The 25437-nt window shown below is 44.7% G+C and overlaps 1 protein-coding gene across 1 annotated transcript; it reads right to left on the bottom strand.

Moving 5' to 3' along the window:
- Window positions 1-619: 619 nt before the first annotated feature.
- On the bottom strand, window positions 620-25242 carry LOC149872995 (uncharacterized). The gene is made up of 2 exons (XM_090031417.1): window positions 25102-25242; window positions 620-3745 (listed from the first exon to the last, which is right to left on the bottom strand). The coding sequence occupies exon 2, from the start codon at window positions 3572-3574 to the stop codon at window positions 3194-3196; it is 381 nt and encodes a 126-aa protein (XP_089887543.1). The 5' UTR covers window positions 3575-3745; window positions 25102-25242; the 3' UTR covers window positions 620-3193.
- Window positions 25243-25437: the final 195 nt, after the last annotated feature.

Here is a 25437-nt window from a genome sequence, read left to right as displayed (position 1 = left end):
TAAAGCACGCCCGCCCCCCCTGGCTACCAGAACACTTCTATAAATGCCCTCTATTGTGAGGTATTAGGAAAATGCACATTAGCCTGTCTTAATGTGGATTAATTAAGGAGTGTGGTTTTTAAGTGATGCTTAATACACAGTAGTCTATTTAATACACATTAAATAGCACAGTTTTTTAGTGATGCTTTAATGTGCACAAAAATATTCTAATACACATTAAAGTGCACGTGTAGACACACCCACTGAGTCACATTAACTAGACCCCTTTATTTGCCTATCCAGTTACTCCCTGTGTTATATTTATTTGATTTCTCCTTCTTAAGTACTTTGTGTATGTTTTTACAGAATTTCATTTTATTAATTTCAGACCATTTTGACACTTTATCAAGGTCATTTTTAATTGTAACTGTAACCTCTAGAATGCTTGGAGCTCCTCCCAACTGTCGTGCCCCTAATGCCGGTGCACCCTAGACCTGTGAGCCTGGGTCGGCACAACCGGCTTGGCACGAGGAGGGGGATTTATAACCGGACAGGTGGGTGATAACGGTGAGCAGGAGTCAGAGGATTTAAACACAGCGTATGGTTACACAAAAGGTGTATTTTACTTACGCTACTGATGTGCTGCGGTGTAGGCAGAGGAGTTGATTTATTCAGTTACAGCATGCAGATATCATGTTACCCAGTATTTACAGGGTGGGTAAGAGAGTTGCTTGTTACAGATTCTGAGCGATTCACACAAGCCATTACAGTCTGCAGATTACCGAGAGCTCTTGATATTGATAAGGAAGGTTATGACAGAGTTAGAGAGATGAACGGGCCGGCAAGACAGAGATATGCCAGAAAGATACGTAGGCGGAGAGATAATATTTGTGCACGACCTTTTCTTCTTGAGTGTATACACAGTTCTCTGCCTTGGGCGGAAGTTCTTTCAAAGTTATACTTGGGAAAAGTGACTAATTACTATATGCCAGGCATGAATAATTAATGAGTTGGCACTTGTGCTTTCTTTGTTTGCTCAGGTTTCAGAAAAAGGGGGGTTATTTTTACTTGGGTGGTACTGGTCCTGTTTGGTCACAGGATGGCACGCATAGTATATTATTTAATTTTACAACTTCACTAAAGTAGTTTCATTTTTTTCTGGTCACCATGGGTACCGATATCTTTTTTGATGTCACGGTACCAAGCTGCAATTTGTTCAAGGTTAGTGTCTCTCTCTTGTATGGGAACTCAAGTGATTTGAAAAGAGTGACAGACAGGGGTATGTATATGCAGCACTGTTAATACAGAGGGATAAACTACAATCACAGAGTTTGTTGCGGTAGTCTCTGACCCCTTGCCATCCGACCTGTTGCCATCTGACCTTTTGCCATCGGCATCTGAAATCAAAGGCTTTGATCTTTGACATGCCCCCTTGCCGATGGCAACTTTTGGTGACATCATTTAGAATTGGTTATCTTTCTCATCGAGCTCATAAACAATTGGCAAGTGTGTATGTACAAAAGCAAAAAGTATGGTTATTCATTTCTTGATTACATGAAAAAGACAAGAAAAGATGCATACAATAATGGTGGCCGCTTACAAAGTAAAAACACAAACAACTCACTATCAAACCGAACCAAATTAACCAGCACATCACACCGTGACAGACACCTTCGCTGCATTTCACATTGTGTCTTACATGCTAAGTATGCGGTCGGCTTGCCGGCCACATGGGCATAGCTATATAGATAAACAATTCAGACTTTACACGTAACAAAACCTTCAACTTTTCATATAAACATGTGGCCATTTAGATGTAGGTATATAGACAGTGATGTTGATAAGTAAAAGGTAATCCAGAAATTTCTACTGACGGAAGGTTACACTGTGTAAGATTCAAATAACCAGATATGTCAGAACTAGAAGGTGGTTGTCCCAGGTGGGCGATGACGCCAGTGTCTGTTGTAGCCATGAGTCTTCGGAAGCAAAGTCGGTAGTCCATTGTTGTGTTCCCATTTTCTTTAAGGTGGTGGCATTCGGTGGTAGAAACAGCTAGCAGAGTCAGGAACATGTTTTGTTGAATTGTGCCTGAAGCGAGACATATGACATAGTGCAGGATGATGGTTGTGAGAAACCTCATGGTCTTTACCTACAAAAGAAAATAAAAAACAGCAGTATCTAGAGATATTACACAATTCACGTAACTTTTTGTTCGGTGCGCCTAGATAACTGATTGTGGTGCGGAGGTTCTGTGGAGCCGTCGACATCTTTGATGAAGAACATATCTTCCATGTCGATGGTTACTCCTGCCTATGGTTGACTTTGATACTCAGCTATGCTGCACAGTTGCTGAGGAAGGTCTGAAATATTTGGCTGGATGATGGATGCACAATGTTTGTTCGCCATGTGATACTAAACAACGAGCCGGGCTTCAGCTGGGTGTCCGGGCTTGGCTATGCCCCATCCGGCAGATAAGTAGATACTTTCAGAAACAGGTGTGATGCGATATCAAAGTGAGGCCAACTAGTCTATAACATCCAAGATCCTCCTTTTTAAAAAAAGGCACCTTAGGCCTATCATCCACAAGTTCAAGACAGCTGCTAATGGCTCAGAGATTGTTTTATGCTTGTCCACATGGTGATATCTTGGCCTGTCTTGGGTTCTATTTTACTAGCTTGGTATTGTTTTTGGAGATAGCTGTCAGCGACGGGCCTACTTGTCCCCTCCGGGGAGCTCTGCTTTCCTGGTTGGTAACCATTCCCCTTCCGGACCGGTTTGTCTCCGTGGGTGATCTTCTCTCATGTCACCAAACCCCGCTCTCGCCTGCCACGACTTGGTGTTTCCTTAGTGGGGCGGGGCTAATGCATGGGTCCCTCGGTGGCCCAGGCTTGGCCTGCCAGTTGCACACGGGGCTCCGCCACCCCTTACACCCCGGCCTCCCGCCACCTCTGGGCTCTGCTTCTCTGATCCGGCTTCACTGCTTCTGCCAGCTTCTCCCACGGCTTACTTACTCAATCCCACAGACTGTAGGATGCCGCTATCTTTTGGTTGACCTCCTCACCGTGACCTACACCGGAGCCTAATCTGCACCCTCTATCGACCCCTTGCCACAAGCCCTCCACCCGGTGCGGCTCTTCCCCTGTGTTGTCACTAACTATATCGCTATCCCTCCACCAGATCCTAGCCTGGGACAGGAGGGGAAGGGATTCCCCCCTCAGTAGCCCTCCGGTTGTCCCACTCCTGATCCTTGACCTGACGTCCCTGAGTCTTGGTGGTGATCCCACCCTGATCTCCCTTCAGCCCGGGGATTCTCGGTCTGCCGCCCCTCTTCAGTGAGTCCCGCACCCACCATTGCAGAACTTACTTCAGAGTCCCCAGACTGTTCTTGGAACATCCCAATCCTTTGTCGCTCACCCGATCTGTCGCTCCTTGCACGATTGGATGTCATCCCCATCGTCAGGCTCTCGATCAGGGTCGCCTCTTCCTCCAGGGCTCCAGCTCGGCGGGCTCTGTCCCTGGGGCCCTCTGCCAGCGCTTTCCTGTCCCGCTGCACAGACCCCGAGCCATCCGCCGCCTCCAAAGCGGCGGCCGCCATTTTTAAATCTCCCAGCCGGCATCTGACGTCATCATCAGCTGCCGGCCACAGCTGTACATAGATGCGGCTGACAAGCCACGTGGGTTCTCCCTTCGCCGCGGCGTTCCTCTCCGCCCGTTCTCCTGGTAAGTTTTCCCGGCTTCTTTGGGTCCCGGGACAATAGCTTTTTATCTTAAGGTTAAAAACATTGCATTGAATCATGAAAATTGCATGCATACATTTTCTCATTAATGACTGAAGTCTTATTATTCTGTTAGACTAGACAGCTTTTCTAGACTCTGAATAGTAAAAGAAAATCCCTCTTAAAAGTCTTAAAGAAACAGGAATAAAAGAGAACAAAAAAGGAAGTGTCAACATTGATAATAGAATCATAGAAAATCAGGGTGGAAGGGACCTGAGGAGGTCATCTAGTCCAACCCCCTGCTCAAAGCAGGACCATCTCAGATCATTCCAGCCAAGGCTTCGTCTAGCTTGATCTTAAAAATTTCCAAGGATGGAGCATTCACAAGCTCTCTGGATAACCTCTTCCAGTGTTTTGCATACTATCTTCCTCGTGAGAAAGTTCTTCCTAATATCTAACCTAAATTTCCCATTCTGTAACTCGAGACCATTGCTCCTTATTCTGTCATCTGCCACCACTGAGAAAAGTCTAGTTCACTCCTCTTTTGAACCACCTTTCAGGTAGCTGAAGGCTGCTCTTAAATCCCCTCTCAGACTTCTCTTCTCTAGATTAAATAAGTCCAGTTCACTCAGCGTCTCCTCATAAGTCATGTGCCCCAGCCTCCTAACCATTATTGTTACTCTCTGCTTTCTGTAGTGGGGGGCTCAAAACTGAACACAGTACTCCAGAAGTGGCCTCACCAGTGTTGAATAGAGGGGAATAATTACTTCTTTTGACCTGCTGGCAACCACTGGTGATGCATAGGGGGTGCATGTGGGTGCACGTACACCCCCTGAGCATGGCGGTGCAGCCCCTAGGAAAAGGCCACCACTGCTGGTGGTGCCTGCAGATGATCGCCGCTCACTAACCCCCCACCCCCTCACTGCTGACACTGACGGGAGTGTCTGTGGGTGGTCTGCGATCGCCGGGCCCGCTGCTGTCCACTCCTGCACTGCCAGCAGCATCTGTGGGTGGTTGCCAACTGCCGGTCAGTGCTTGCAAGCCCCCGCATTGCCAACAGTGCTGTGGCTGCCTCCAGTAGCTCCATGCTTACTGCCGACACGCTCCTGCTGCCACCAGCACTGCTGCCACCTGCAGGAGCTTGCCATGACCCCCCCAGCCACTGGGGGCACGTGGTGTTCATGCTGGCAAGACTCCTACCAATGCAGCTGAGCATGCCATTAGCCTTCTTGGCAAAAAGGGCACACTGACCATATTCAGCTTATGGTCCATTGTAACCCCCAGGTCCTTTTCTGCAGAGCTGCTGCCCCCAGCCTGTACTGGTTTGGGGGATTGTCCTGTCCTAAGTGCAGGACTTTGCACTTATCCTTGTTGAACCTCATGAGATTTTTTTTGGACCAATCCTCCAATTTGTCTAGGTCACTCTGAATCCTAGGCCTAAACCCCAGAGTGTCTACTACTTCCCCTAGCTTGGTGTCATCTGTAGACTTGCTGAGAGTGCACTCTAGGGCATCTTCCTGGTCATCGCTGAAATGTAGGCTGCCTGATGTGAACAGCCACTTTTGCTACGGGAACAAACTTTTCTTAATATAAAATACCAGAGTGTCTTACAATGTATCACTCAGTCTTCCAGAATAGGTTCTGTGCTGCTGGTCTGGATCAAGAAATCAATATTTGACACAATATTTTAACTGTTAGATTCTTGCTGCTGTCAACAGGATTGTGTGATGGCAGAGACCTATGGAAGGTACTTTTATCTGAGGAATGATTGTGGGCTATTGGGTGGATAATGCAAGGTGGTAGACTGCTGCAGCCTTAATGGGAATCTGTAGTGAAGCTGAAATTCAATTCAGTTTGGATCTATATCGTATCTTCTCTTCCTCCTGAACATGTTTAATTCTGACATTTCCCTATAGGAGTCTGCCATTGATTTTTCAGTACAAAAGGCTCATAATGTATATGGGCTAATCAGACAAAGTGTTAAATGAAGTTGAAGACAATTCACTTTAAAATTAGGATATCATTAGAGTGATGTGGTAACCATGATGGTCCAGGAAATATGTGAGTGTCAAATGAGATCTGAAGAAGGGTACTCTGTGCTCCAAAGCTTGTGTGAAATCTCTTCCAACCACGAAGTCAGTCTAATAAAGATATCACCTCCAAAAATGTCTTTGCCTCTCACTTCTTAAAATTGTCCATTTGATAACAACTATGCCTAGTATCTTAATAGTTACCCTCTGTTCTGGGCAAGTGTAAAGCTAAACTATTTTCTCAAAGTTTTGCCAAAGTACTACACAAAACCTCCCAGCTTTGCAAATCCATTAATATTTCCCCTTTTCTCAAAGTTTGATCAATAGTTAACCAATTTTGTAGCAGGGAATATATGCGTGAAGAGCAAGGGCACTTTTAGAAATCCATCACATTTTTTCTGATTTTTCCTTTCATAGTCTGAAATTCTGTAAATTTCAGAATTTGAACAATTGACTAGTTTGCATGTGTGACCATGCATCTGAGCTACTAGCTGATACATGCAGCTAAAACTATAGAATTTGTACTGAAAGGAGAGAGGCAGAATGCTTTTATGAAAGCTTTCCCTACAGAATATAAAGTTTAGTGTCCCAGTCTTCATCTCTGAGGTACTTAATAACCTGTATCCACAACATCTAAAAGATCATCTGAAGCTTTGGAATGAACACCATGGTCAATAGAAAAATCAAAAGAACATTAAACTGTAAGAAAAAAATCTTCTTACTGCAGAAAACAGGTTTCTTGAGGTGCAGTGGTATGAGACTATGGAATGTTCAAAAAGGTCAAATTTGGTACACAAAGTGGTGATATTTGTGATAGTCTTTACATGTATCAAATGCAACTTTGACCTTGTCATCTCCTCTAAGAAAAATACAGCAGCACATACCTTAAAAAAGAGTGCACGCTACCAAAATAAAGGAATTCACTACAAATGTTATTTCCCCTCTATTGGAAGGAAGAAAGATAACACTGACCATTTACTCCGGAAGGCACTCTGATATTATGGTGATGAAGGTAGTAAAAACAGAACTCATAGGTTACATCCCTATGAGCAGGGGTGTGTGGTTACTAGGGGATAAAAAGCAGCATCACAAATTTATGTTGCTGCTTTTTGCCCTGGTGCATACCCCTGCACATGAGGTTAGCATGGGGGAAAATGCTCCAGGTCTTACCTGGGGTCCTGGGAGTCACCCAGGCCAGCAGCAGCAACTGTCCAGCAGTAGGGAGCTGGACCAGCAGCCAGAGCATGGCTCTGGCTGGCCAGGATCCCAGTCCAGTGGTGCATGCCCCTGCCACTTTTTTTGTGGCTTTTTTTTTTTTGACACTGGGATTTCCCTGTGTCAAAAAAACCTGTGCCAGACTGCAAAACTGCAGTGCAGCAAATGGGTGCACATGTGCTGTGTGCAATTTGCAATGTTGCAACTGGGTTTGCGGTGCCACAAACCACACATGAGAGCTCATCTGAATGTGCCCACATAAGCTAGAACAGGGGTCAGCACCATTTTTGGGCAGAGCATCAAAAACACCTGCAACCTGGACTTGTAAGATGTTGATGTGCCAGGGGCAGATCGTGGGGGAGAAACAAGGGGTCTGATCTTTATAGCAGTGCTCACCCAGACCCTTTCCCTGAGGCGTGCCTGTACCCACCGCCAGCAATGAGTTGGGCCAGGGCTTTGCAGACCTTGGTGCAGCTGCTTGCAGCCTCCTGGCAGCCTGCCACAGTTGGCTTGGGCTCTGGGCAGGCCCCTGCTGCCTGCCACAGAGCCCAGGCTGCTTTCAGTAGGCAGTGGGGAGACTGCAAGCAGCTGCATTGGGGTCTGTGGAGCACCAGCCTGGCTTGTTTCTGAAGGTGGGTGCATGCACACCTCAAAGTGGACAGTGGGAAGAGACCAGGGCTGCATTGGCCTGACAAGGATCCAGTCCCTCATGGCTTCTCCGCTGTCTTCCTTGAGGCACGTGTGCCAAGCAAAATGCCTTTGTGTGCCATACTCTGGCATGCATGCCTTCCCCTGGGCTAGAACTTTTTTTTTTTCCCATGACAAGATAACAAAATATGTATCCCACTAAAGCTTGATCCTAGAAAATCAAGGCCAAAATAAGTTAATGTTTTTATTCTGCCAGGCCCTATTAGCCACAAAAAGCTGCTTTACATTTATCTTGCGCTACTATTGCTCAGGACATGGAAAATCATATTTCAAGTTTTCCCACTGTAAAGTAGTATCATATTGAGGCCTATTTGATCTTACATAAGTCTGCCTTTTTGGGGGGGAAATCAGTCAAGGGAAAAGCTAAACAGAGGTAGGTGATTAAAAGCAGAAAGTAGGAGAGGCAGTCTGCATAAGACATGGCAGGATAAAAGGGAGGTTGGAAGGCAAGAGGGGCATACAGCAGTACCTACAGTGTTCAGAATTTGCACTGTTATGGGGGTGTTGATTTACACCAGGGCTATCCAACTGGTGGCTCATAGACCACAGACAACCCGTGAGGGGTAAATTTGCAGCCCCCACCTCATGTCCAGTTGCTGCTACTGCTGGGGTCCCTGGGCTCTCCATCCTCCTCCAGCTTCTGCTTCCTGCCCCTGCGAGCAGAGCATGGTGAGAGGGTTGCAGGGCTTAAGAAGCCCATGCAGCATGCATCCCCCAGCCTCTCTGAACCTGGACAGCTCTGCTTTACAGGGAAGTTTCTCTATATGAAAATAAGGTCTTCTAGTAACTAAGGAGCCTGGGTAAACACGTGAAGTTCTGGTCTTGGAGTCTGGCCTTGAAGAATTAATAACCACAGGCTGGTAGCTGAAAAGCAAGGTGTATGATTCAGAAACTTGACTGGGGAAAGCAGATACATACTATGGTAGCAATGGATATGCAGTGAAATAAAGAGAGTAAGCTGGTTTGTTGTGGATCTTGCTGCAGTGTAGAACAAGCTATAATCTTGTGCTATTTCATACAAAAGAGATGGATTTACTGTTGACATATTGAGGTGATTATAAATGTTTAATGTAGAGGCAAAGGTATTTTAGCATTTGTAGGTAGCAATATGACTAGTATATAATGGCTTGAAATGAAACTGAGTCTTAATAAATCTGTGCATAAGAAAGTAAGAACTGTCTGGAATGCAATCAAGCATTCTTGGTTCTAATCCCCTCAACTGCAATAGACTCTGTGTGTAATGTTGGGTCAAAACATTTGGATTTGGGGGTCAAAAGTTGGGCACCTAAATGTATGTCTAAATAGTTAATAAATTACATGCATTTTAAAGAGACAGTGGGCATGTCTACACCTGCATTGATATGCTTTTTCTAATGCACATTAAATTTAGTACCTCTGATGTGAGGTACTAGATTAATGCACATTAAGCTGTGCTAATGCGCAGTAGTGCATTTGAATGCTTTTTTAGTGATTCTTAATGCTCAGTAGACTATTTGACTGTGAATTAGCATGTCACTTTTTTTATGTGATGCTTTAATGCTCAGTAAAATAGTCTTTTGCCCATTAAAGCACACATGTAGACGTTCCCAGTGAGGACTTGCAACTCCCACTGAAGCTGTACGTTATTTTCTAGTCCTTTGCATCTATATGGTCACTTTAAAGTAGCTGCCACTGTTCCTGAAAAGGGGCCATTTCCTTTATATCCATGAGATCTCCTAAGATGAGAGGCAAGTAGCAGGAATCCAGAAAGTTGTGAAATGTTGGACACTTAAACCTATCACAGACCTAGATTGATGTTCAACGTGGACCTCTGGTGAGAAACTTATACATTTGTGAGAAATAAAGAAGTGGCAAGCTGCTACTTTAAAATGGCAGTCTGCTAAGGGATTTCAAATTTTAGCAGTACAGAGAGGCAGATTGATTAGTGGGGAGATTTCAAGAACTTTGCCTCCTATCCCACCTAAACATAACCTTGAGAATAACCACTGTCATAATTGTCTGGTCATTCTCATTTATAATGGGGAACAGAATTGACTGGAGAGAAAAAACATATCTGAACATCTCAGACTTTCCACCAGTCATGGTTGATTTCAGCTTCAAAAGTAGGCAAAGTCCAGAGGACTGAGGAGTTAGTTTACTTAGAAATAGTTTCTCTATCTTTAATGAGTGTTTTTTGTTTGTTTCAATGTGAAAAATCAAGCATTGATTAAAATTAAACACCATATTAACCAACCTAAGTCATTGCCACTCTCAATTACTTAAGTGTGCTATTTAGAGAAAGTGAACAGTTTATATTAATTACTTGGATGTTATGTAGTAGCAAAGAGCATTCTTCCCATTCTAATGCTTGATGCTGTGGTGCAAAATAGGATAATTACCTCACATCCAGTGCATGTTAGCAAAGTCAGCAACTAACTTTATCTTTAGTTTACAGTATACTGTGGGCATTGAAGGAGAATTTGCTCTTCAGCAATGGGCTGTGATATTTAGCAAAGCACTGTGGCTTTGAAATTTTAATCTAGGGGTAACTATTGGAGTATATTTGCACTGTATTTTCAATTAGCTTATCCTTTTGCTTTTTCAATCAGGTCGCATATGGCATGTGTAGATGAAATGGGGACCCTAAATTAAAGTGGTGGGTTTTTAAAAACACTGTTTCAGTTTAGGGCCCTTTAAACCCCTGTGTTGTGCACACACCTGAACTGTCTGCCAATGGGGGAAGAGGGCGAGCTGCCAGTGGGTGAAGCGATCCCTGGGCTAATGGATGCCCCAGGTGGCACCTGCTTGCAGGCACCCAGCTCGGGTGGTCCCGGGGGGCACCACAGCCATGGAGGGAAGCACTGGGTCCCCGCACTGCTTAAGTTGGTAGGCAGGCTCCAGGAAAAAAAAAAAAAAAAGATCACTTTTTGTTTTGTCTTGGGTGGAACCTGCCTTCCCGGGCTGCTGCCAGGCTGTCTATATAGGCTTCCTGCATAGCCCCTGAGCTGCACGGAGCCCGGTGCTTCACTCCACGACCGTAGGGTAGCGAACTAAAACTTGCTGCACCCCAAGTCATTTAAGGCGCATTACACCACTGAATTTACTACAGTAGCTGGAATTACTGCTCAATATGCCTCCAATGCATGCAAACACCAACATTTAACCTGCTTTAAAGTGTCATGCACACATGCCCCTTGTTTCATCTACACATAGCCATAAGTACTTTAGCACTTCTACTTGGAAAGGAGATACTATAACTCTTCCTGCTTTTCTCCTTTCAAAGTGCATTTATATTAAAGTGAACACTAGTGTATTTTCAGATACAATGGCACCACATGAAGATTAATCTCCTGGGTCACTTTTGTGCTCCAACGTGGTCTGATTACAACATGTCAGAATAGACTCAATTAATAAGAACGCTCCAGCATGCTGCGTCTCGTGTATTCAGCACTCTGAGTTTCAAAATGGTGGCAGAAGTGTTTTAACTAAAGTTCATTTGACAGGCTTTAGTTAAAGTGCAGTCACTGCCACTTTGAAATCAAGGTTCCCACCAAGCTGTGTGTGTGCATGGCCGTGCATGCTTTAAAACCACGCTATGCACAAACTTATTAATTCTGTGCACCCGCCCGGAGGGGAGCTCGGCTACGAACTGGACGCGAAGCACAGCGGAGGCACTGGGGCTGGGGTGGGACACTTACTGGAGGTAAGCTGAGGCAGCAGCTCCTCCCCAAGGCCATGTGCTCTCTGAGGCGAGGTGGGGACGGGGGCTGGGGGCAAGTGCCAAGGAACTGCTCCACTTCCCAGCCCCGACACCATGTGTCTCCTTGCTCCCAGAGGCATGGCGAGGCGGGGCAGGGGGGCTGATCGCGGGCTCTGCAGGTGCCAGGGAACCGCTCTGTTCCCCAGTACCGATGCCATGTACCTCCTCGCTCCCAGAGGTAAGGTAGGAGCTGGGGCTAGTGCGCTGTGCTCACAGACAAGCTGCGTGCTCCCAGACCACTACAACTTAGAGGGAACATTGTTTGAAATGTGGGATTCTGAACACACGAGAAGCTGTGGGCATTTTAATCTGCAGAGCCACTCAGATTAAAACACCCCCCCTCATCCTGGACCATGTGTATAGGCACTCCTGGTTTCAGATGTGTGTAAAAAATGTAGATGAGTTGGGTGAACATGTCTTTGAACACTGGAGTATAGAATAACTGAGCTTCATGAAATATAGCAATGCAAAAAATGTACTGTCACAGAGTGGGGCCTGCGAGCGGCCGTGAGCTCACTAGCGCCCCCTGTCGTGTCAATTAAGGTGATCCAGCACCCTCTTCTCGCCCGCCATGTCTTTGTTCTTATAAAGTTCAGTAAGGGAGGCTGCCTACTTTCACCTTGGAACGGAGGTAATACCAGCGCAGTGTCAAGTGGGGTGCTCCAACACCCCCAGCCTTATGGGCAATGCGTGCCTCCTACCCAAGCCTCGCAGCTGTTCCCGGACGTTCTTGGGTCCTTGCCTGTCAGCGCCCCTCTCTGGCACCCCGGGCTTGTCTCACACCCGGCGCCCCTTCTCTGGCGCCCCTGCGCTTGCTGGCCCTCTCGGGCCCACTAGCAATACTCTTCCAATCGGGCTCAGGCCGCCTGAGCCTTACCTGGCCCCCTTGACCCTTCGGGGTCCTTTCTAGTCCACACCCCACTGGGTGTCTGACAGTCACTTGCGCCCGCTCCTGGGGCCTATGCGCACCTCTCGCGCCCGCTGCCCCCCTCTCTGGGGCCTGTGCCGCGCCTCTCGCACCCATTGCCCCCCTCTCTGGGGCCTGTGCCGCGCCTCTCGCACCCACTGCCCCCCTCTCTGGGGCCTCGCTCTCATGCTTCCCATGCTGCACGCCCTCTCGGGCTGGGGCCTCAACCCCTATACACCGAGCGCCTCTTGGCGCTCACTCACCATGCCCACTGTGGCACTAGATTCCCCAGCACTATGGAGCCCTCTGGGACTCTCTCCTGGTCCTACACCTGGTTGGGGCTCAGGTGGCCACAGCCGTGCCTGGCTCCCAGGACCACCATCTCAGTCCCTTGCCCTACTAGGGCTTCTCTCTCATCTTGCCCCACAGGGCGGGGGTCAACACCCCATAACACGCACACCACTGGCGCAAAAGCTGCGCCCCCCGGCACCACTAGTTGTGCCCTGCTGGGCACCCGGAACCCCCAGATAACTGGGGAGCTCCCATGAGGCCTCCTCACACCCCTACAGCCTCTACCGGCCCTCCGGTGTAATAATTGCAACTCAACAAAACTAAGTCAGCCGGCTATAACGCATCATAAGCCCCCCCCGAGCGTATAATACCAACTCCACTCTATGCTGGCTCTCTCTCATACCTCCATCAGGTTCTCTCTACCCCTGCATCATTGCAGCCGGTCAGAGTGGTCAGGCTGCACCACTGACTCGGGCTGCTCAGCTTGCCCGCAGAGCTCCTGCTCCTGCTCCTGCTCCTGCTCCTGCTCCTGCTCCTGCTCCTGCTCCTGCTCCTGCTCCTGCTCCTGCGGCTGTCTGAAGGAAACTGCCAGCTAGGCTCTGGCCTAGGCTATTTATACAGGCCCGGCTCTGCCCCCTTCCGGTCACATGACCGCCCGGTTGCTGCAGCGACCGGCACCTGAGCTGCCCCTGGAGATTGGCAGCTCCTCTTTTCCACTCCTTAGGAACAGGGCACCTAAGTGCTCCTGTGACATGTAAGTAGAACAGAACTTAAACAGTTTTTTGAGGTTTACCTTGTTATATAGTATGTATATATAGCTTTTTCTCTAATGATAAAGGACATTTATATATCAAAAGGTACAAATAATCATCGTCTCAAATTCCGCAAAAAATGTTAAAGCAGAAACTTTTCTGTTTAAATGTAATAGCAGGATTTTACGTTGCTAACAAATTAATTGGCATGATGGAATGTTGCTATGAGATTCCAGGGTACTTTGACAGTCCATCATGACAGGTTGGAAGTTCTGATGCATCCTCTTTTAAAATTGGTAAATGTAAGATTTTATGTAAACATGACCGATATAAACAATACAGTGATTTTTTTTTGGTCTTACCTATGTTTATGTTGTTGCACACTTTGGGTTTTCAATGTGCCAAAAACCTTTTTATTGACCATGCATAGATGCATTGTGGGAGCAGTCTAAGTTGAAGCAAGATGCTTTGGGCATAACATTTTGAGTTTCTGGCACCTAGGAAAGATGTTTAGCAATATGCACATTACTTTTTCATAAAATGATTAGTAGAGAAACAATTAACAGTCCTGCTGCCAAAATGCATATCTATAGCAACACTTTGAGAAACACAAGGCAATTTACAGTAATCCCAAAAATCATTGCTTTAGGCTGGCTGCAGACTTAGGAAGACAACTCTACATCAGTTTACACTTGCTTTTTGTTTTCAAGATGGCTTTCTTACTCCTGAAGCAATGCAGCTGTGTTAAAAACATTATACCTTCAGTCCTGAAGCATGAATCTCTGGCTTTTGGTGGGCTTCACGAAAAATTCCACAGAATGGGATGTTATATGGAGTATTGATCGTAGACCTCAAGGGTGCCTATACACGTGCTCTGATGCATTCTAATTAGAACGCATTGGAGCAGATTCAATCAAAATCTACTGGAACGTTCTAATTCGAATGGTCCAGCATGCTGCAGCATCATTTGTATTCAGTGTCCTGCATTTCAAAATAGTGGTGGGGGCATTTTAATTAAAACTCATCGAACAATCTTTAGTTAAAGTGCCCCCGTGGAAATTTTGAAATGCAGGATGCTGAATACACATGACACTGTGGTGTTTTAATTAGAGCAGCTGTCTGGGAGCCACTGTAATTAAAATGCCCCCTTTCCCCCACCTCAGAGCACATGTATAGACACTGCAAGATGCTAAATGCCTTTTGAATGTACTTGACATTTACTTAACTTCCCTGGCCCTTCTAGAATATTTTAGAAAAACTTGCCAAAAGCAGAATGCCTCAGACAATATTTGAGTCTGAGGTCTGAGTGTTTCTGATCCCAAATTGAAACAAGTCTCTAGACCTTATTCAGGTTATTTGTCACAGAAGCATAAAGGAGTTTCACTATCTGAATTATTAGTGGCAGTATAGAAGGCCTTAAAAACTGTGAAGATATGTACTGAACTAAATAGATTCAATAACAAAGGTTTTGGAGGATGGAGTGAACATCTTCTTGGTACTAGTTTAGCAGAAACACGTTTCATACTAAACAAGTTCATACTTCTAATGGTGGGATTTGCTACCTTTCATGACTGTACTGAAACTGTTGCTTATCTGATCCCAGAGAGATGACGAAAGAACTATCAGCACCAAAAGCATAGACAGATTTATGTTAAAAGGGAATAATTTCTCTTTTGAGATTAGAAGAATAATGTAGCAGCAACAGAAGATTTGCAAAATAAGATTTTTAAAAATTGGGCGCTTATTTTAAGTAAATATTTGGAAGTGCAGCTACTTGCAGCAAACCACATATTATTCTACCCCTTCAGTTCATTATGGCAAAAATACTAAGTACCATAAAAATTGTAACAGGCTTAAGGACAAGTGGTCCCTGTTTTTAAAAGCATCATTTAAAAACCAGTTTTACAGAGCAGTGCCAAAGAACTGAAGAGAAGAGTTTGTTCTCAGTGTCAAATACATCTCAATGATTATATGCACCATTTATATCAGGGGAAGTGTCATGCTGGGCTGAAGGAAGCTTCAGTGGCTTGCAGTCCTTGTGTGTGTTCCCTGCACAACAACATATTTTATCCACTGGAGATATTTTACCAAGGAAAATGAAAAGACAAAATTGAAATAATGCATATGTGATTTATATACAATTAAACATCCATATTTCACATTAATTGACTTACTCTGGCTTTGTTAGGTTCTCTAAAGCAACAAAAAATAATAACAGCAGCAAGGAAATAGAAACAAAGAGAAAACAATTGTTTCTATATTAAAGGTCTACTGTTGTTCAAGACCCTTTACTAGGTGAAGGCCAATTAGCATATATTTTAAATTATGGACTACATTACGGAATACTCCCACATGTTGTTGAATATAAACCAAAATAGTAGAACATGCTCAAACAGCAAACTCTAACAGCCTGTATTCCTTTCATATGTAGTGGGCAAACAACCTATAAAATATCCAGGGCAGCAAATGGGGCATTTTAGGGAGCGTAGCTAGCTGCAGATCCCAGACTCATAGACAAAGGACTGGTGTGCAACTTTTGGTCTACATGTTGGCTGCTTGTTAGGTTTTGTTTTGCTGTTTTTTTCCAGTGTTAAACTGTCTGGACCCTGAAAAGGCAGCATTGCACAAGTCAATGTTTTTTTGGCTTGTTTAAGGGCTGTAAGGCTTTGACTTTGTTGATTTAGATTAGCTGGGGTATTTGAAAGAGGTACCAGTAAGCACTCCTTTTAGCCCAGAACCAAGATATTGAGAGGACAATAAATTAAAACAACAAAGGACATGACAGGAACATAAATTATTTCGATGCCTGTTCACCTATGCTAGCTGCCAGGGTAATAAACAGAAGGAACTGGAATTGCTTATTGATGACTATAAAATCCACCAAGATGACATTGCTGAAACTTGATGGGAGATTCTCACGACTGGAATGTTAAAATGGCTGGTTTTAAAATTCTGCCCACTCGGTCATTCCTATTTAGGAATGACCGAGTGGGCAGAATGATGGAAGAGTAGCACACTTGTCAAAAAATTGCACCACATATTTTCCATGTCAGGACAAATTGAAAGTAAATGGGTTTAAATACCTTACCAACCATCAAGGAGTACCCTATATCAAGCACAAGATGGGGCACTTCGTGGCTGCTACAAATCATGCTAAAGAATAGAAGGATTGGCTCCTTAAAAATATGTGTGTAGGAGGAAAAAACCTACCTTATCATGAGGGACTTTAGTCTGAGTGACACACGCTGGAGGTTACATGCGGTCTGTACTGAAACATTATTAGAATTTCTAAAAATAATAGATGACAATTTCCTAACTCAAAAAGCACTGCCTGTAATACCAGGGAAATTTTATATTAGAAATCATCTTGATGGACTGAGAAACTGCTCAAAGAACTAAAAATTAGTATTAGATACAGTGATCATAACTTGATTGCATTTGTTAAGGGCAACCAAGGCAAAATCCAAACCAGTGATATATAACACATGCTCATGTGCACACACACAAACACACAAATACTAATGCTGTATAATGGCCAGTTTCATACAGCTGAAGATAATTACGAGCCAAAGCAAACCAGTTGTGAAAAAAAATTCTGAAGAGTTCCCAATTCTTATTCATATTTTACTACATACCCCCAAAAGACACTTAAAAAAAACGCTGAGGAGGAAAGCTAAAATCAACTATTAAAAACAACAACACCGAAGCACATTATACAGCAAATTAAAAAAGGGGAAGTTGATACTAATGAACATAAATCAGAAACCATTTATTTTAGAAAACTGATAAGGGAAGGAGACATTTATGGCCATCAAAACTAAGGAAGTTAAGTACATTAGGAACAATAACAAAACCTAACACTGCCATAGGTCATCATTAGAAATGGTAGAACTGTTACTAATGCACAACACTGGTTAATAACTATTTCTTTCTTGGTATTTGGGGGAAAGTACTGAGGAGGTCATCGGGGCGATCCTGTCTTAAACAACAGGTTGGATAACATGACATCTTGAGGTGTCTTCCATCTTTATTTACTACGATTCTATATCATATTATGACTACAGAGTAGTTTCCAGTATTATACTGACACAGGAGGATGCTAAATAGCAGCTATTGTCACCAGACAGTTTAAAATCAACAGAACAGTGCTGCTGTCTGAACACAGACCTGGGCTGTCACCTACTCCCAGACCCATGCCACCACTTGAATGCAGCCATACTCTACTGCTCAGCCCTGGCACTGTGCTGCTGCCCAAATGCTTGATGCTGCCACCAGGCCGTCATTGCCACCTATATGTGGACCCATGCTACTGCCCAAATGCAGACCCACCACAGTTGCTGCTTTCCCTGTGGATCTAGCCCAGGAAGAGCCCTGATGTTCTGGATCTGGCCCAGGGTGAGTCTGACACCAGATCTAGTGTGTCCTCTTGCATAATATGGACCATAGACTTCCCCCAGTTTAATTCCTGTTGGAAGCGGAGCTTCTCTTTCAGAATAAAAACCATACAATCTTCATTTAAAAAGTACCCGGGCGGAAGAATCCACTACAATCCTTGCTATGTTGTTCCTTTTTTTAAAAAATAATTGTGCACCTTAATAATATTTAATTATATTAATTAATATTTATTAAAAAATAATTGTGCACCTTATTTCTAGAGTAAATTTGCCTTCAGTTTCCGAAACTGGATCTTGTTTTACCTTTGCCTAGCAAACTGCCAAATTTCTTTTCCCTGTGGTCAGTCTTATGAACTATGATGAAGTCAGACATCTTTCATGAGCTAAATAGATTTAGCTCCTGGAGTTCCTTACAGTGCGTCTTTTTCCAATTTCTTTATCATTTTCATGGCTCTGAGCCCTCCCCAATTTATCAGTGTTCTTCCTGTACTGTTGATACCAGAGCTGGTTAAGGCAACCCCTGCTTAATGTTGTTTCGCTTAGCACTATTTCGCTATAATGCTCATTTTAAATTAATACCTGATTTCACAGTGCTCGGCAAGTTTCATTATAACGCTTGTGGTCACCATCTTGGGTCATTAAAAACAATTGCGGTTGCCATCCTGGGTTGTCAAATACTTTTGGTTTCGCTTAACACTTGCTTCAGTTAATGCTCAGTTTTTCAGGAACCAATTAAGAGCACTAAGTGGGGGTTGCCTGTACAGTATACAGTGGCAGACTCACTAATGCCAAATCTAAAGGTTATAGATCCTTCCTACTCAATATGCCAGTTTATACATCCATATTACCCTTTGGACCACAGTGCTGTCCTGGAAGTATTTCAGAGTTACCACTGGGGACCTGCTGGCGAAGGCCATATCTACCTCAGTCCAGGGACCCCAAACACTGTGGTAGGCCATGCCCTCCCAACCTCCACCGGCAGGCCAGATGTTTCACACCTCACACACTAGCTAACTGCAAGATATCCATGTCTATAGGACGCACCCATAGCTGTAGTTTGTAGTAGACACATATACTTCAAAATAAAATAAATAATGTTCCATGAATGGAAAGATATGGCATTTCCTAACAAAAGGAATGAAGGCAATGAGGTATTCTATAGATTTCCATTTTCTCTGCCTGCCTGGGGAGAGCAAGTGGGCAAGGGGATGGAAGTGGTAAGAAAGTAGGTGCTTCTTAACATTTTAAATTTCTCTGTGTGTGTTTCCAAAAAGATAACTAAAGAGTAATTTAATTCACTTTCAGATTTCATCTACATACCTTAAGAATTCTCAGTGTTACATTATTCCTTCCTGAATCTCCTCTATAGTATGGAAAGTTCTGAAGAAGTCTTACTGGTACAAACAAGTGTAAGAAAAGCACTTGGCAAAGAGGAACTACACAGTAGTTCAATTAACTTTTGGTATAATAAGAAAATGTTATCCTGTGATATTTGCTTTGGGTTTTTTTTGTTTTTTTTTTAAGAAAAGCATTGACAGTGACCTCCAAGCCCAAGAGAATTAAAGCTTGAGATGACTTTCACTTCACATTCTTAAATAAGATTGAAATATGTATTAAAATGGCATCAGTGTGATGTTAATTCATTAGCACACTTATTCTAGGAACACTAGACAGCATGGAAATGTGACATTTATTTAATGACTTTGCTCATGAAACCCGTAGGTGACAGTTTAATGAACTGCCTGTGCTTTCAGTGAGAGTGGCAGGAGAAGGAGAATTTTGCACACCTCTGTGAGAGAAGGATGTAGATTACTATGGTTACTGACTCTGAAACCTCTGTTCCTTGACAACAGCACATTTCCAGCAGCTAAAACCATTTTTCTCTCCTTCGAAAGGTTTCCTCCATCATCTTGGTCTGTCGATGAAGTCTGCATTTTAAAACCATAATTGCTCAGCTCAGCACAAAATTTTATTGTTAAATAAAATGAATGTTGGGCCAGTGAGATGTGGTGGAATGGCAACACAGAAAAGGGGAAGTGTACATTTACAAATGTCATTGCGGGACTCCTGGCATGGCTTTACAAGCACTTGTGGTGCTCTGGTGTGGTGCCAGAGGACTGGAAGAGGGCCAGTGTAGTTCCCATTTTCAAAAAAGGGAGGAAGAAGGACCCAGGAAACTGTAGGGCAGTTAGTCTTACCTCGATCCTGGGTAAGCTTTTTGAGAGAATTATCCTGGCACGTGTCCACGAAGGGCCAGCAGGGGGAGATTATGCTTAGGGGCAACCAACATGGGTTCATTAGAGGCAGGTCCTGTCAGACCAACCTGGTGGCCTTCTACGACCAGGTCACCAAATCCTTAGACACAGGGATAGCAGTAAACGTAGTCTTTCTGGACTTTCAGAAGGCTTTCAACACTGTCTCTCACCCCATTCTCATTAAAAATCTAGGGGACTGTGGTGTCGACACCTACACAGTCAGATGGGTCGGCAACTGGCTGGAGGGCCACACCCTGAGAGTGGTGGTGGATGGGTCATTTTCAACCTGGAGGGATATGGGCAGTGAGGTCCCCCAGGGCTTGGTCCTCTGTTCAACATCTTCATCAGTGACTTGGACGAGGGGGTAAAAAGCACCCTGTTCAAATTTGCTGATGACACTAAGATGTTGGGGGATGTGGGCACACTAGAAGGAAAGAATAGGCTGCAATCGGACCTAGACAGGTTACAGGGGTGGGCAGATGAGAACAGGATGGGTTTCAACACTGACAAGTGCAAGGTGATGCACCTGGGGAGGAAGAACCAGGACCATACCTACAGGCTGAGGAACTCCCTTCTCGTCAGTGCAGAGGCAGAAAAGGATCTTGGGAGTCATCACTGATGCCAAGATGAACATGGGCCGGCAGTGTGGGGATGCAGTCAGGAAGGCCAACCATACCTTGTCATGCATCCACAGATGCATCTCGAGCAGGTCCAAGGAGGTGATACTCCACCTCTATCACTGTGGTTGGAGTACTGCATCCAGTTTTGGGCGCTGCACTTCAGGAGGGATGTGGACAACATGGAGAGGGTCCAGAGGAGGGCCACTCGCATGATCATGGGGCAGCAGGGCAGGCCCTACGAGGAGAGGCTCAGGGGCCTGAACCTGTTTAGCCTCTGCAAGAGAAGGCTGAGGGGGCATCTAGTGGCCTGTTACAAGCTAGTCAGAGGGGACCAGCAGGCATTGGGGGAGTCCCTGTTCCCCCGAGCACTCCCGGGAGTGACAAAAAATAACGGTCACAAGCTGGCAGAGGGGAGATTCAGATTAGACATCAGGAGGTGCTACTTCACTGTCAGGGTGGCTAAGATCTGGAACCAGCTTCCAAGAGAAGTGGTGCTGGCTCATACCCTGGGGGTCTTTAAGAGGAAGCTAGACGAACGGTCGTTTGACCCCAGTACTCTTTCCTGCCATGGCAGGGGGTTGGACTTGATGATCTGCTCAGGTCCCTTCTGACCCTACCAACTATGAAACTATGAAGAAATAAGTGGCACACTGACCAATCCAGCTTTCTCCCTTATGCCCCAATGTATCAGGGTCTTACTTTTAGGGGAGAAAAGGACATCCTTTAATTTAGCTTTCTCTTTCTCTCTCTTTAAAGGTCTGATCCAGTATTTGCTGTACTCCTTGGGATGTATGTCTTGATTCAGTGGCTCCTTTCCCTTGCTGCTGATTAAATTTTATCTGGTTTAGCATTCCCAGTGAGGAAGTAATGTTGCAACCATTTGTGCTCTGTACTTGTGCAAACTTGAGGTGAAGGTTTCTTAACCCTTTCCTGGATGGGGATATAACAAGAGAAGCATGATTGAAGAAGGAATTTAAATACTATAGGTTTTCCCTTTGACGCAGCTTCTAGTGGTTCCATATTTATCTCTGTAACCTACGGCATGCTATAGACACACTTTGGAGCTGTTTCATTTATAATAGCCTGAATCTATTCCCTTTTCTGGATGGACATCAGTCTCTTCTGAGTAGAACCAACCATTAGATGGCAAATGTTCCTCAGGCAACCAGGTTCTGGTACAGTTAGGTTTTTTTTCCTTATGTGCCTATTCTACACATTTACACAATGGAGGCAGTGTCCCAGCTGGGCCATTTCTGACCACACTTCATCCACTGACAGCCACCTGCAGAGGTGCATCCAGGGAGGGGTGCAGTAATGCAATTACTTTGATTCCTGGATTGCCAAAAGTTTAAAACCAGCTGTCTGGCAGTGGTAGCAGCATTTCTCTTCAGACTCAGAGACAGAGTCAACTGACTACATGGCTCATTGCAAACTACCTGATTCCTTCTAAATGCTTCATTCCACAGTTGTTAATACCTCTCTCTCCTTTTAAATGGTCTTGAAGTTCAGCTAATCAAACTAACTTTTTTTTTCTGCATTTCTGCTGTCTGTTAGCTGCTCCTGGTAACATAGCTCATTTTCCCCAGTCCTGCCGACTCTTTTTAACACTTGCTAAAACATTAAATCAGGTGTGAAAGTAATTTTCAGTGAAGCACTGGATGTACTGTCAAGATGCTCAAGAAGGCTTGATTTTGTTTTATGAATCTGAAAGAGACATGCATTTAATTTTAATGACTGCAGCACTAATGAAACAATGTACTTTGATTATTTCGCCTAGTTTTTCATGTTTTTATATATGCTATATGATATAGCAAATTAGTGCACATTACAATACATTTATATTTGTTTTTGCTCCAATCTTAAGCTGGAGAATATTAGGCCTGTGCAAAGTGGCTAGTACTAGCTTCGGATTCGGCCAATTCGGGGGACAGTGATTTGATTTGGTGATTTGAATCACTGTCATGAATTGACTCAGATGAATCTGATTTGGAGATTTGGCTATGGTCAAATCGGCTGAATCTCCAAATCAAACAGACCCCACCCCTGCCTGCTCTCCCAGCTCTGTCAATGGCTGCCCTGCCTGGCTCCACCGTCCCAGCACTTAAAAAAAAAGAAAAAAGAAAAAAAAAGCACCAAGCACTTACTGGCTCCTCCCAGGTTGGGGGGTGGGGAGTGATCCCTGCTGCTCCCCACTGCATGGGGGGGCTCTTCCATGAGCCCTCAGGGGCCCCAACAGCCACTGCAGCAGACAGTGAGTACAGAGGTTTTTTTAAATTATTTTTTAAAGTGCTTGGATGCTGGGGCTGCACAGGGATGGGGCCTGGCAGGGGTCCCCCCATGGTTCCCTCTTCCAGCCTTCAGCCCCCTCCCTCTACTTACTGGCACAAAGCCCAGGTCTAGCTCCCTGTGGTGGTGAGCAGGGACTGCCCGAATCTCCAGATCTTCTCCAAATTGATTCAGAGGCTTTGAATCGATTTGGACTTTTTTACTCGTCTTCCAATTCAGTTCGGATTCCGAGATTCAGCCGCTGAATCAGGCTGAATCTCCTTCAGATCAAATCAGCAACCGAAGCTTCACGGAACCCTAGATAATATGGCTCTAATCCCCTATCTTATAACTAAAGCTTCTAGTTTCTTTTTAGTTTGATAAAAGTATGTGTTGTGCTATATGTGATGATGCACCACACCTTCTGCACCCCTCTCTTCAAAATCCTAAATCCATTCATGGCCATTTGTACACTGCAAACCAAGAAGATCGCTGGTGAGGCTGTCCTGGGATCATCTCCACTGACTGCTCTCAAGCATGGTAAAAACTAAAGGTCTAAAGATTAGCCACCGAGGAACCAAGAGCCATCTATCTCAAGGTCTCAATACGAGCCTATAAATACCACTGGGATCTGGTACCACCAGACCCAGATCCTGTTTGCCACTGGAGACTAAATAAAGAGTGGCTTCTGCTCTCCTGAGTTTCAGGACTCTACCTCTAAAAAACAGTTGTTTATAGTCATTTATTTTTATCTATCCAGTACGTCCTGAGGAGACGTTTAAATAGTCTATCAGAGGATAACTGAAGTCATGTTGTTGTTGTTGTTTGTTTAATCTCCCTTATCATGTCATGATCACTTCTGCTATCCTGTTCAGGTGGCTGATAATACAGCCTTAATACTACATTTCTTATCAAGCATAGAATTTGTGTCCTGAGAGGTTAAACAATGTCTTTTGTTTCAGTTAAAAATGTTACCTTGCTTGATGCAAGGCTGTCTACCTGGCAGTCCACAAGTTGCATGTGGCCCTGGAGAGGGTTAACTTGGGACCCCTGGGATCCCAGTCTAGGCACTGCTACTTTAATCAATCACTTGCTTCTGCTGCTGGAGTCTCCAGGTTCCCCCTTCCTCCTTCATCTTCCGCTTCATGACCTTGCTCTTGGGGGCAGGGTTGGGCAGTGTGGCTCATGGGGCTGAAGTAGCCCACCACTGAGCAGCTTGAGAGGGGCCCTTGGACAATGTGCAGTGCAGCAGGTAGGCACTGTTGCAGTGTTGGGGCGCACAGTGTGGTGGGGGTACTGGTACAGCACAGCATCGGGGCAGGGTTGGGGGGAAGGCAGTCAGCATGGTGTAGGAACACTAGTGTAGGGAAACTCGCTGAGCTCCCGGCCACTCAGAAGTTAAGAGAGCCCTGTTCTAACATACAGTGCTACTCCTCCCCTGAAAAACTTGGAGTGTCCTGTTGATTTTTCATCCTTTCAGCAAAAGTCCAAAATGCCTATTCTATCAGCATCATCACTTAATGCCCAGTTTATTCACCTCATTTTTCAGGTTTCCTGCGTTTATACAGAAGCACTTATAAACTAGTCCAATTGCCTATTTTTGCCTCCTGTTTAACTAGGATTTTATTTGTTTTGACTTTTCCTGACTATCTTCTATCTTTGCAGCTTCTGTTCTTTCCTATCCTCTTTAATAGGATATGGAATTTTTATGACATCTCCCCAAGGAATATGTCAACCCAAACTATATGCTCTTCTACACCTGCCCCTTTGCTTTAGTCTTTAGTTTATGAACTTTTCTAAAACCCTTTTAATTGTATATACCAGCAGTCTGGTTCCATATTGGTTCAGGTGGCATCTATCCTCTTTACACCATTGTTTTATCTACGCTTGAGACTGCAGCTCTGCCTGTATTTCTGGCTCAGGGCACAACACTGGTTGCATTTTCAAGACTACTCAGAACGCATGGTCATTACTACTGCCTGGGTAAATAGGTAAGACGACAAGCAAACTCAATCCAGCAAGGAGGACTTAACAATTCCTTAAACACGAATCCCTTACAAGCCACCTCCCACTTGTTTTCTTTCTGCCACTTGTTATATAATAGCTTTTATATTCTGGAGTTTGATATTAGACCTGACCCCCCCTTAAGGCATCAGAATGACCAGAAGCAGTGACTTCACATGGCCAGCACTACCCATCAGACAGACAGACAACAAACATATTCATTTACCTTCCAGGAACAAGGAACTACTCCTTCCCACAAACTAAGTCTTTTGCAGACTCCTTGGCTGGTTGTTCCTCTGTTGTGGGGATGCCGCTTGCATACTGTTGGGTTTGGAGTGCATGTGTTGAAGCTGGTGGAGAATGGCCTGAGTAGGACATCTCACCCCTGTGGGGGAAGGGTAGATGCTCCCTCTTAGATGCAAACTTTGAATCCATATTCCTTGCTGAGGCTGAGATAAATCTTTTGTTTTGACACCAGAACTAGTGTCAACTCTCCTAATCCCTTAGTTGTTTTTTGAGGGACTAATAAGAATTTCTGCTATAAACTAGGAACTTATTTGTT

Source organism: Crocodylus siamensis, chromosome 1 (genome assembly GCF_052110815.1).
Source record: "Crocodylus siamensis isolate JL-2025a chromosome 1, ASM5211081v1, whole genome shotgun sequence".
Taxonomy (NCBI): Eukaryota; Metazoa; Chordata; order Crocodylia; family Crocodylidae; genus Crocodylus; species Crocodylus siamensis.
This window is presented reverse-complemented; position numbering and strand designations above follow the sequence as displayed.